This window comes from Diadema antillarum, unplaced genomic scaffold (assembly GCF_040938485.1).
Source record: "Diadema antillarum isolate AM-2024a unplaced genomic scaffold, OU_Dant_1.0 scf00000099, whole genome shotgun sequence".
Classification (NCBI taxonomy): domain Eukaryota; kingdom Metazoa; phylum Echinodermata; class Echinoidea; order Diadematoida; family Diadematidae; genus Diadema; species Diadema antillarum.
Window position 1 is genome coordinate 531,578 of NW_027270988.1, and position 13,595 is coordinate 545,172.

The 13,595-nt window shown below is 37.7% G+C and overlaps 1 protein-coding gene across 1 annotated transcript in view; it reads right to left on the reverse strand.

The window, feature by feature from the left end:
• Nucleotides 1-130: 130 nt before the first annotated feature.
• Nucleotides 131-13,595, reverse strand: part of LOC139718761 (MAM and LDL-receptor class A domain-containing protein 1-like) — a 37,551-nt gene continuing 24,086 nt past the window's right edge. The window contains exons 21-29 of the mRNA XM_071630226.1: nt 12,038-12,122; nt 11,048-11,194; nt 8,783-8,940; nt 7,150-7,342; nt 3,506-3,643; nt 2,453-2,724; nt 1,728-1,812; nt 826-999; nt 131-177 (exon numbers count right to left, since the gene is read on the reverse strand). Of these exons, the coding sequence (XP_071486327.1) occupies nt 131-177; nt 826-999; nt 1,728-1,812; nt 2,453-2,724; nt 3,506-3,643; nt 7,150-7,342; nt 8,783-8,940; nt 11,048-11,194; nt 12,038-12,122 (1,299 nt within the window). The remainder of the gene's footprint in view (nt 178-825; nt 1,000-1,727; nt 1,813-2,452; nt 2,725-3,505; nt 3,644-7,149; nt 7,343-8,782; nt 8,941-11,047; nt 11,195-12,037; nt 12,123-13,595) is intronic.

Consider the following 13,595-nt stretch of genomic DNA (forward strand, 5'->3'; position numbering starts at 1 on the left):
ATATATATATATATATATATATATATATATATATATATATATATATATACAGGTGTATACTGTATGTACTCTGAATATAAGCAGTGTACACAGATATTAACTGCTCATACACAGTGTAGGACAAAAAATTCTACAGGTAGAAGTTGTACTTTGTAAGGCACCTTGCATTGTACATGTCTGGGTGTAGAGATTGAAGACTATAGTGGAGATAGAATCATGCAGATACCAGAGTTCAGTCATTTTTCTGACCTGACACTTTACATGGTAATCATCTTGGTGTCAGTTGTAAAAAACTGTGAAGACATACATCACCCTGATAATATCACATGATAGAGCAGCAGCAGTACAATTTTCTGTCGGTGGTAAGAATGAAGCTTAAAAAAAAAAAAGCTTAAATCGTTTGTGTGCTTGTGTGCTTTGAACCCTGATTGGCACAGAAAATGCCACATACACTGTCCAAATTCCCTGGCACAGAAAGGAGTGACTAATATTCACCACAGTTCTGTAGACACAGAATTACTCACAGTGACAAGTGAATTTTACACTGCACTTCTGTCAACTCTACAACATCATATAACATCACCACAGGAACCCAGGTTTTTCTCTTTGATTTCAGAATTCTTAGGAAGCTAATTTGCAAATGTTCCCAATATCCCCCAGTAAATCTCAAATTCAATAAAAAGATTATTTCAAACTGGCAATGGCTTGTAACTCAACAAGGCAAAAACAGAACTGAATATTCTGGAAAAAAGTTAAGCTAAAAAAAAAAAAAAACTAAAATAAAAAGACAAAACTTGATATCAGAATGGATAAATGAGGACACACCTGAACCAGAGGTGTGGTCACCGCTAGGACCGGTGTTGACGGAGGACGTTGGCCCCTGGAGGCGTGACCAGGCAAAGTCCGACGAGGGGTCCTGGGTGTAGCGGCAGAAGTTGATCTCAAAGTCACATGACGCTGAACCTGTGTTGACACTCGGGACTGCTGAGGCAGGGAGAGCTGGGTGATAAAAATAGACAATGTTGTTTAGAAGTTGATACGTTCATTTGTTAAACAAAGAAACTTTAACAAAGATACTTCCAATGTATAAGTCTCCTTGCATAACCTTTTCATCATATTATTATTTGTTGAGGACGGGCTTAATTTGCTACAACACACAAACATTTTCCATAGACACTTGCCCACGTATACTCGGGACTTGTCCTCAATGGGTTAATGGTGCGCTTCAAATTTTTAGTCAAATGCCTCCAAGATACAGTAAGTACTTTGCACGCTGGCATAATATGAATCCTTGTTTCAATATTCATCTCTTTCTTTTGTGCACTACACCTCTTGCCCTACAATTCTGCATAGACTTCCCTATAACCGCTGCAGACATGGAGAGGAATGAAACAGCAAGATGTATGCATTTCATTGATCAATACAATCCTAATACTGCATTAGATGCATGCACAGCTGGTTATTCAATATGAAAACAAAACAAAACAAAACAAAAAGATATCCAGGGTCAAATTGACAGATCATAAAAGTATGCTAATATCAAGGCACATTAATCAGCAGCTATGACTGGTAACTATTCTGTACAGTTTTGCTCCAGAGCCACTTATCCATATATATGACCATGATGCACAAGTTGTCCTGTAAGTAATTTTTTTTCTTTCTAAAATAAACAATGTCTGTAAAAAAGAGACCTACATTAACTCAATTCACAATTGTGGAGATCTTACTATCACAGCTTCCCTCTGTGAGAACTATGTCATCTATTGATGTATCTCCATAGGGAACGGATGTCAAGACAGCCACCAAGTAGACCTGTGTGTGTCAAAGGTCAACAGCAATCAGATCATTATGTTACATAGAATCACAGCAGGCTTGAACAAATATTCTTTGGTGTTATCTAACACTGTAGGATTCTTTAAGAATGCCGAGGTCTTAGTGTAAGTGAGCACACCTATTTGGTACCAAAATAAGTCTTGATATTTTAGAGTGATGAAGTCATCGAAAAAAAAAAAAAAAGAATTACAGAAGTTAGATGGAGAGTATTTCGAGTTAAAAATATGACGTACAGGTAATTTACATACAAAAACTGTTCCTGAACAAAGAAAAATTGATATTCAATTTATATAAGAAAATTAATTATTACCAGATCTCAAATACTTTCTAATAGATGCAGCGCATGTAGACAAACAAAAGCTAAAGAGCATCTTAACAATTGTGTGAGACTTCATATTCAGCTTGGCTAGTGTGCATGGTGATGGTTGTCATGGAAACTCAATTCAGGCTCTCACAGAATAAAAAAACCCATCAAGTTTGTGTTCTCCATGGCACAGCATCTTATGTTATCAACTAAATAATCTCCTGATTAACCTGTTCCCTCTCAAACTGAAATTGCCATAGACTTAAAACAGGCACCATACATATGTTGGTTTGCATTGGCCAAGGGTTAACACACCTCATTAATGGCATCAAAGTCCACAGTGACCTGCCCATACAGCCAGGTGTTCTGGTCAACATTCTGCTGACCGCTCAGTGACCAGAGGATCTCGCTAGAAAGGAGGGCTGCACCTGTCGTCCCGTAGACCAGCAGCTGACCGGTGTCCACTCCAAACATCATATACCAGAAGCCAAGGCAGCGCTGACCGGTGAGATCAGGGGAGCTCAGGAAGAGGTGTGCCACCTCACTGGCTAGCCGTGGTGAGGAAGCCTCTATGAACATGTAGGAGCCTGCAGTGGGAAGATAGAACATTTGTATATGATATACTGACTTTGCTATAACACACATTTGCCATAGACACCTGCCTGAGTATTCTCGGGACTCGTCTTCAATGGGTTAAGAAAACTCAGGCACAACTGAGCACCAAAAAGTGTAGGGCATGATTACACAGTAACTGTTTTAGATAGTGAAAGATCAAACTTCTTTACATGAAAACTCCTTGACAGTAGTATTTGTAGTTGTGTTCCAGTGAGTAAGATACTGTGACCATATCTGCTATAGGTTCTGAGGGCTAACCACTGATCTTGGCACCTAAATGCACATTGAACGCTCTCTGAAAGAAGGTCAGTTGAGTTTTTCCTGCAGATGATATCATTCCTGGTGCTTCACGGAAAAACTGTCATCTCTTACTTGTCACACAAACAATGAAGCCATACTCACAGTTCATACTCATGCTAGTTAAAGATATATGTGAATATAAGAATATAGCTATATCAAAAGCTAATACATGTAGAATATCTAATGTCATCATTTCATAATAAATTGAATTATTTCAGTCTCAGCTTATTAAGTATGTAATTCAAAGCAGGTGTTTGTTTCTTACCAGAGTAGGAATACTGCATGCAGATAAAAAGATACGATTGCTTTATTGATTGTTGCACACAATGTATGCGTGTGTGTGTGTGTGTGTGTGTGTGTGTGTGTGTGTGTGTGTGTGTGTGTGTGTGCGTGTGTGTATGTGATTTTTTTTTAATTGCTCTAGTGTCTTGGGTGTGGCAAATTAAGACCTACCAAAGGAGGTTCCAAGGGTGTGGTCAACATTGGGACCGGTTCCTGTGCTGGGCGTGGTCCCTTGTAGTCTCAGCCAATCAAAGTCATCTCCATCCACATTCTTCCACATACACATGCTGGACTCGAAGTCACAGGATCCTGATGATAAAAGGAGCAGGTAACAAATAGAGAGAATTTGTCTCTTTACATCATGACCCAAGCTCCAGTACAGTTACATATTTCAGTAAGAACATATTTTTCAGTGCTACATACATAACATGGAAACTTTCGCGGTGTTGAAATATTTCGCGCAACCAGAAACTAGCGCAAAAATAAAAGCACACAAATATTTTTGCTTGCCACATATGTTCCTGTAGTTGATGTCTTGATTCCGCGGGATTAAAAACACACGAAACTTATCTTATCCGGCTGAGCGCAAAATATTCGTAGTGCGAAAATATCCACTTGTACAGTATCTATATCTACCAACTTTCCTATATCTCTTTCTATTATCTACCAACTTTGCTATATCTCTTTCTATTATCTACCAACTTTGCTATATCTCTATTATCTACCAACTCTCCTATATCTCTTTCTATTATCTACCAACTTTCCTATATCTCTTTCTATTATCTACCAACTTTCCTATATCTCTTTCTATTATCTACCAACTTTCCTATATCTCATTCTATTATCTACCAACTTTCCTATATCTCTTTCTATTATCTACCAACTTTCCTATATCTCTTTCTATTATCTACCAACTTTCCTATATCTCTTTCTATTATCTACCAACTTTCCTATATCTCTTTCTATTATCTACCAACTTTCCTATATCTCTTTCTATTATCTACCAACTTTCCTATATCTCTTTCTATTATCTACCAACTTTCCTATATCTCTTTCTATTATCTACCAACTTTCCTATATCTCTTTCTATTATCTACCAACTTTCCTATATCTCTTTCTATTATCTACCAACTTTCCTATATCTCTTTCTATTATCTACCAACTTTCCTATATCTCTTTCTATTATCTGTCCGTCTGTCAGCCTGTTTGTTGTTTATCTTTCTATCCATCCATCCAACCATCCATCCAACGATTCATCCATATTACATCTACAAATCTATCTACCTATCATATTACCTACACATGTATCTGGATCAATATCTTCATAATTATTGTTGTTGTTGTTCAACAACAATAATTATGAAGATATTGTTCCTGTAGTTGATGTCTTGATTCCGCGGGATTAAAAACACACGAAACTTATCTTATCCGGCTGAGCGCAAAATATTCGTAGCGCGAAAATATCCACTTGTACAGTATCTATATCTACCAACTTTCCTATATCTCTTTCTATTATCTACCAACTTTGCTATATCTCTTTCTATTATCTACCAACTTTGCTATATATCTATTATCTACCAACTCTCCTATATCTCTTTCTATTATCTACCAACTTTCCTATATCTCTTTCTATTATCTACCAACTTTCCTATATCTCATTCTATTATCTACCAACTTTCCTATATCTCTTTCTATTATCTACCAACTCTCCTATATCTCTTTCTATTATCTACCAACTTTCCTATATCTCTTTCTATTATCTACCAACTTTCCTATATCTCTTTCTATTATCTACCAACTTTCCTATATCTCATTCTATTATCTACCAACTTTCCTATATCTCTTTCTATTATCTACCAACTTTCCTATATCTCTTTCTATTATCTACCAACTTTCCTATATCTCTTTCTATTATCTACCAACTTTCCTATATCTCTTTCTATTATCTACCAACTTTCCTATATCTCTTTCTATTATCTACCAACTTTCCTATATCTCTTTCTATTATCTACCAACTTTCCTATATCTCTTTCTATTATCTACCAACTTTCCTATATCTCTTTCTATTATCTACCAACTTTCCTATATCTCTTTCTATTATCTACCAACTTTCCTATATCTCTTTCTATTATCTACCAACTTTCCTATATCTCTTTCTATTATCTACCAACTTTCCTATATCTCTTTCTATTATCTACCAACTTTCCTATATCTCTTTCTATTATCTGTCCGTCTGTCAGCCTGTTTGTTGTTTATCTTTCTATCCATCCATCCAACCATCCATCCAACGATTCATCCATATTACATCTACAAATCTATCTACCTATCATATTACCTACACATGTATCTGGATCAATATCTTCATAATTATTGTTGTTGTTGTTCAACAACAATAATTATGAAGATATTGTTCCTGTAGTTGATGTCTTGATTCCGCGGGATTAAAAACACACGAAACTTATCTTATCCGGCTGAGCGCAAAATATTCGTAGCGCGAAAATATCCACTTGTACAGTATCTATATCTACCAACTTTCCTATATCTCTTTCTATTATCTACCAACTTTGCTATATCTCTTTCTATTATCTACCAACTTTGCTATATATCTATTATCTACCAACTCTCCTATATCTCTTTCTATTATCTACCAACTTTCCTATATCTCTTTCTATTATCTACCAACTTTCCTAAATCTCATTCTATTATCTACCAACTTTCCTATATCTCTTTCTATTATCTACCAACTTTCCTATATCTCTTTCTATTATCTACCAACTTTCCTATATCTCTTTCTATTATCTACCAACTTTCCTATATCTCATTCTATTATCTACCAACTTTCCTATATCTCTTTCTATTATCTACCAACTTTCCTATATCTCTTTCTATTATCTACCAACTTTCCTATATCTCTTTCTATTATCTACCAACTTTCCTATATCTCTTTCTATTATCTACCAACTTTCCTATATCTCTTTCTATTATCTACCAACTTTCCTATATCTCTTTCTATTATCTACCAACTTTCCTATATCTCTTTCTATTATCTACCAACTTTCCTATATCTCTTTCTATTATCTACCAACTTTCCTATATCTCTTTCTATTATCTACCAACTTTCCTATATCTCTTTCTATTATCTACCAACTTTCCTATATCTCTTTCTATTATCTACCAACTTTCCTATATCTCTTTCTATTATCTACCAACTTTCCTATATCTCTTTCTATTATCTGTCCGTCTGTCAGCCTGTCTGTTGTTTATCTTTCTATCCATCCATCCAACCATCCATCCAACGATTCATCCATATTACATCTACAAATCTATCTACCTATCATATTACCTACACATGTATCTGGATCAATATCTTCATAATTAGGGTTCAATTAGCGGTGTACAACTACATGCATGAGGGGAGGGGGTTAGATAGCATGTCTCTTACTAGTCATGATGATGATGATGATGATGACAGCATTTGTAAAGCACCATATATCTGTTATAGAAACATTCAAAGGCGCAGACTTCTCCAAGAGAGTTAGCAATGGAATGCCTGGTGAAAAATGTGAGTTTTGAGTGAGGCTTTGAAATTCACATGAGATTTCATGAAATCTACTTTCCAATTAAATTTCTCCCACAAGTTACTCAAATCCCTATAGATTTGATTACATTACAGCCCCCCAGGTTTGTGTAGGGAACAAGATAATATGGATTGCACAGAGCAATACAATGTGCAGCTCATTTGCATGATCCAAATTTGGCACTTACAGGAGGAAATTGCTAGACTCACATATGGGGAGTTTTAATGAATTCCTCACCTATGGCACCACATGGTGATAACTGGTAGTCAACATCATCTATTGCAATGTCACTCCTGGGACCCGAGCCTACCGTGGCCTCAAACACCAGACGGAAGACGGCGGAGCTGGAGACATTGACGGAGGCGAAGAACCAAGTGTCACCGAGGTCAGAGGTTGACTGAGTCCACAGAGGCTGTGGGTCTCCTTCAAGCTGCCATGAGTCAATACACACGAGCAATCAGTTCCGATGGGTTGTACACACCATGCATGAATTACATGGTAGCTTTTAAATATAATTATATCGCACATAAGTATGTTTGATCGATGGGATTACTTGACTTTGGAACACGCGATTGAGAGATGTTTTTCTCCTGTAACATCCATGCCATGGTACTATTACATATGCGGTACACTTTTTTGGTTACCACTTGTTACCATACCCGCGATTGCAAACGATATAAGGTATTGCTTGCATCTATCAGCCACGCGGGTAGCTACCAAGTTCTAGTGGCACACATCCATGCACATCGCACAATTATCAGTATTACTTGTTCTTGTCTTCGATCTAACGTTAGTCTCGTTCATTTGACTGCCGCAGACTGTGTTGTAATATTCAGCACGATTAAAAAACAAAACTCTGTGTAGTTGATGGAATACATTTTGGTCAAATCTCAAGTTTGTCAGTCGATGTGGGATATAAAGCAAATAATCATCTCCTATTTTTGGGGTAATGAATACAATCTAACATCTCCTCGTTGATCCTTAAGGTGTCTATCAACCCTCGCCTTCGGCTTGACCTAATAGACACCTCACGGATCACCACGTCAATGTTAAATTGTACCAATGCCCTCATAGTCGATGATTATTTGCTTACTATTCATTTGTTCGATTGTTTGTTTGTTTGTCTTTATTTCCTGCCTGACAAGATGGCTGGATAACCCATATTTTGCTGCACTAGCTGGTCTTCCACAGGGTCCAGTTCTATGTACTTTTTAAGCCCTTTTTCTTTCTCTCTTTCTTTCTTTCTTTCTTTCTTTCTTTCTTTCTTTCTTTCTTTCTATCTTTCTTTCTTTCTTTCTTTCTTTGTCTATCTATTCATTCATTCATTCATTTCTTTATCTACTTAGCCCCATCAGTAATTGTTCTTCTTAAATATTTTTTTTCTTTTTATGCATAATGCACACATGAAAGCAATTATAAAATGGGTTCAAGAATGTAGCCAATCAGAAGCACTAAAATGAGCCATGTGTGCGTCCTTGATTTTCTTACGAACATGCACAGCCATGCAAAAAGTGTGCAACAAGAAAGCATAACAGCAGGGCGTGTTATCCTATGGGACATTATAGAGAAAGCATATTAAACTGCACGGTCACTGACGTCACAATGAATACTTTAGCAATTCGCACTCAATCAGTTGTCACAAGTGCATCGCGCACTACTATACATGCTCTCAATCACAAAATGGGGGTGGCAATGAAAATGAAACATTGATTACAAAGAAATTACAATTATCTGGGAAACATTGGCCAACTGTATGTTTCTAAGTGTTTCCTGGCCTGCTTGCCATAACTGTGAAATGAAAGGAAAGAACACACACAGCTGTCAAAGAGTACGTGATATTGAGGAATAGAACTCGTTTTGATGTACTCACCATGACACTAAGTGCACCCATTTGGTCACCAAACATGTGGTAGAAGAACGTCCAGCAGAACTCCGTCTCACCCGTAGTCGCCGGGTCGAAGTACGGCGTCACAAGTCTTGCTGTTTTCCCTGGCTGCTGAGTAGCAGCATTGATGTACACGTAATGTCCTGGAGAAAAAAAAATCAGGACAAAACATAATGTTAGATATTGACTGGTTGTTTGTACATTGCCTGGATGTATGTAGATTGACTGGTTGTTTGTATATTGACTGGATTTCTGTATAATAATATATTGACCAGTTGTCTGAATATTGACTGGCTTTACGTATATTGACTGGTTGTCAATACGATTATCAAATACTTCATATTTGACTGTTTGTCTGCAGCAACACAGACAGAACAGACATACAAAAGGGTAGTGGTATAGTACAGCTTTTTCTGTTTGTTTGTGTGTGTGCGTGTGTGTGTTTGTATTCTTCATAGGCAAGGTATAATAAAATGTAAAATTGAAGGAAATCAATAAATATCACGGAAAAACAACAAAAAAGTACTGTACATATCCTTTACTTAAGCTGGAGATGTGGTGATTTGCTTTAGTATTAATGTAAATGCCTGTACTTATACAAGTTGTTACTCAAAACTACTGTAAAAGTGGACATTTTTGTGGTGTTGAAATTTTTGAGCATTTCACGCAACCAGAAACTAGTGCAAAAATAAAAGCATGTGAATATTTTTGCTTGCTATATGTTCCTGTACTTACCATCTTGATTCGGCAGAATTAAAACCATGCGAAACTCTTCTTACCGGGTTGGGCGCAAAAAATCACGCAAAAATATCCACTTTTACAGTAGTACTATGTCCATATTTTTTTTTTAATGGATGGCATATCCTGATTCACACGTTTTGCATTCAAGACAAATAAATGATGTTGAAGTGCAAGATTATGATAAATTTTCACACTCCAACCTCTTGCACATTGTAAGATTGTTTGACTTAGACCCCCTATCACAAACAAGGATTAAACCCCTACATTATTTGGCAGGTAAAAATACAACACATACAAGATAAACAAGGAAAAGTAGAAATTACGAGGTGCGTAATATATGTCCCCGCCGGAAGTAGCATTTAGTAGCAAAATGTACAATATAGGTAAAAAGATCAAGGTCAAAGGTCAAAGAAGTCAAAGGTCAAAATTCTATGTAGAAGTTTTGAAGCCCTCACCTAGTGCCATCACATAAAGCAAACGGAATCGAAATCGGGTTAGAAATAGCGAAGGAGTAGCATTTTGTAGGCAATGTACAATATAGGTAAAAAATCAAGGTCAAAGGTCAAAGAAGTCAAAGGTCAAAATTCTGTGTAGAAGTTTTGAAGCCCTCACCTAGTGCCATCACATAAAGCAAATGGAATCAAAATCGGGTTAGAAATGGTGAAGGAGTAGCATTTGATAGCAAAATGTACAATACAGGTCAAAAATCAAGGTCAGAGGTCAAAGAAGTCAAAGGTCAAAATTCTGTGTACAAGTTTTGAAGCCCTCACCTAGTGCCATCACTTAAAGCAAACGGAATTGAAATCGGGTTACAAATGGCAAAGGAGTAGCATTTTGTAGCAAAATGTACAATATAGGTCAAAAATCAAGGTCAAAGGTCAAAGAAGTCAAAGGTCAAAATTCTGTGTAGGAGGTTTGAAGCCCTAACCTAGTGCCATCACATAAAGCAAACGAAATCGAAATCGGGTTAGAAATGGCGAAGGAGTAGCATTTTGTAGGCAATGTACAATATAGGTAAAAAATCAAGGTCAAAGGTCAAAGAAGTCAAAGGTCAAAATTCTGTGTAGAAGTTTTGAAGCCCTCACCTAGTGCCATCATATAAAGCAAACGGAATCAAAATCGGGTTAGAAATGGCGAAGGAGTAGCATTTTGAAGCAAAATGTACAATATAGGTCAAAGGTCAAGGTCAAAGGTCACAACTGAAATTCTGTGTAGAAGTTTCAAAGCTCCCATGTAGTGCTATCATATAAAGCAAACAGAATCAAAATCGGGTTAGAAATGGCGAAGGAGTAGCATTTTGAACATTTTGATCACACACGGACGCACAGACGGACGGACGGACGGACGGACGCTACGACAGACGGACGGACGGACAGACAGACAGACGGACGGACACACAGACACACACACGTACGGAGCCCATTTCATAGTCCCCTGCTCGAACTCGTTCGGCGGGGACAAAAAACTAAAAGAACATAAGAATGGTTTGTAGTTGCCTGTTTGGCTTACCATAGGCTGTTCCCATGGTAACATCCACAGAGGGTCCAGTGTATGGCGTCGCTGTCGATCCAGCTGTCCAACTCCAATCAAAGTCATCCGTTGTGTCCTGTGCATAGCCACAGAGTGAGGAGTCCTCAAAGCCACATGTATGGAAACCTGCAGTCACAAACAGATGGGTATTCAATCATATGTGAACAAAACCAACAAAAAGTCACACATGCTGATTATACACGATGACTCAAAACAGGTAATCAGTCTTTAGTTGTTGCTTTTTTTATTTTCTGAAAGAGTAATTCTTCTTGTATATAATTATTTGAAAATTTGGAATCAAAGAACACATGGAAAATTGTATTAATCTTGCTGCTTTTCTGGAATGCTTTTTTTTTGGGGGGGGGGGTAGAATTGTGTGATTAGGTATGTCTTATACAATTGTAGGTCCCTTGGATGGACTGTGAAATACAGACAGGTTGTGATCAAAATGTACAACTTTAGACTCTAACATAATTCTAAATTTTCATATATTTCACATTACTTGAGGATACTTTTTTTTTTCTGTGTTGTAAGGGTATGAGAGGGACAATTCAAAAATATAGAGAACTCCCCTGTAGCATCTTTTTGACATCTTCATATCAGACAAACACAAATCAAGTCTGTGCAGTGCAGGGCACTGTTGCATATACATGTTTCTAGGCCAAAGTAATTTGTGAGATGTGGACGACTTAATTAGCATACCACTTCACAATCAAAAGATTAACCCGTTGAGGACGAGTCCCGAGTATACTCATGCAGGTGTCTGAGGGAAATGCATGTTATAGCAAAATCAGCCCGTCCTTGACGAGTTAAAAGAGATTCCTTTTTCTCATTGCTCCACACAGAAGGCAACTTCACCTAGACTTTGGATGATATTATTCTGATGCAAATCAAAATCTTTTATTTTTTTCGGGGAAGATGGGAGCTGAAATCAGGGGTACCCTTCTGCAAATGAACATCATATCTTACCTGGGCAGTCTCCATTTGTGATGAAAATGTCATCCAGGGCGATGTCACTGTCAAAGTTGGTTCCCGTCACTCCCTCAAACACAAACTGTGCATAAAAACATGTGACACTGGTGTTTAAGAGATCAGCAAACATACACATACAAGGAAAAAAACAAAATAATGAATTTTATCAACAAGTCTTCAGAACTCTTGAAATAAACAGTAAAGAGAGATGTACTGTATAAGCCAAGTATACTGGCTCTTTTATTCCTCATACCAAACAATGCTGTTTGTTTGCATTCTTTTTTCTGTCCCATTTGCTTTTTCCTCACTTGTAAAAAAGAGAGAAAAAAAAAGGAATATGAGACAATTCTGGCTAATGACTGTCACTGCAAGGCAATACAAGAACAAATGATACATTGTATGCTCCAGTTATCATATTTTCAACAATTATCATATTTGTTGTGAAGTTTAATGCTTTTCTGAATTCAAGTTGACTTACAGTGAGTATAGTGCTTTTTACACATACAAAAGGGGTCTGAGCTTTCGATCCTACCAGAATCTTTGTAAGAGGCAAAATGACACACAGGTAGGGAAAGCACTCACATAATAGACTACACACAACAAGCAGTTTCAGGAGGGCTATAGGGACACAGAACAATGAAAACAAAAGGGATGGGTTAAAAGTCAAAGGCAGGGAGCCAAACAGGTAAGGAAGGGGATTAAAGCAAGGGGGTGAATGGACAAAAGGCAGAGGTGTGCTAGTGATCATGGGGGGGGGGGGGGGGGGGGGGGGGGGCAACCTGTCAAGGATAAAGATGAATAGGGAGGCAACATCAAACAAGATAAGGAACAACAGAAGGATAAAGAATGGGGGGGGGGGGGCTGAACAAGCAGCAGGCCCTACACCTGGTGTACAAAGATGTGGCAACTAATTAAAGTGAGAGCCAACCAATAAATGCAAAGTATATAACATGTCAATATGTATATTTTAAGTAATCTTTTTTATAAAATGGGTTCAAGAATGTAGCCAATAGGAAGCGCTGAAATGAGTCACGTGTGCTTTGGTTACTCAGTCCCATTGCACTGCGTGTTAAATCCTATTGCCGATCGTCTGTGCGCGCGGCGGCTCCTTTGAATTGCATGCATACGCGCTGTCAATCCTGTAAACAACTTCTAGTTCGGGCTGCCGGCCGCCGGCCTTTCTTCCCTTGTGCATAACATGTGTGGCGTACGTATACTCTTATACGTACAGTACAGTAGACCACGCGTTGTGGGACCGAACACATACATGGAGTCACTTTGAAGGGCAAATCCAACGATTTAGCAGGTTAATTCTCACGCCGTTTTCAAAGTATGTTGTCTAGTAGGCCTATATGAGGAGTCTATCCAAGTCTTTAAGGTAAAGGGTGCATATTCTATGTAAAATAAGTAAGTTTTCATGCGGGAACTAAGTGTCCGGAAACCCAACCCCCCATCATACTTATATGTGCGGGATTTCCGAGTGCGACGTGCGTAAATGTTTGGGACGAACATCTTCGGACTTCTTGACCCACAAACGTACGTGAAAAACGCAGAA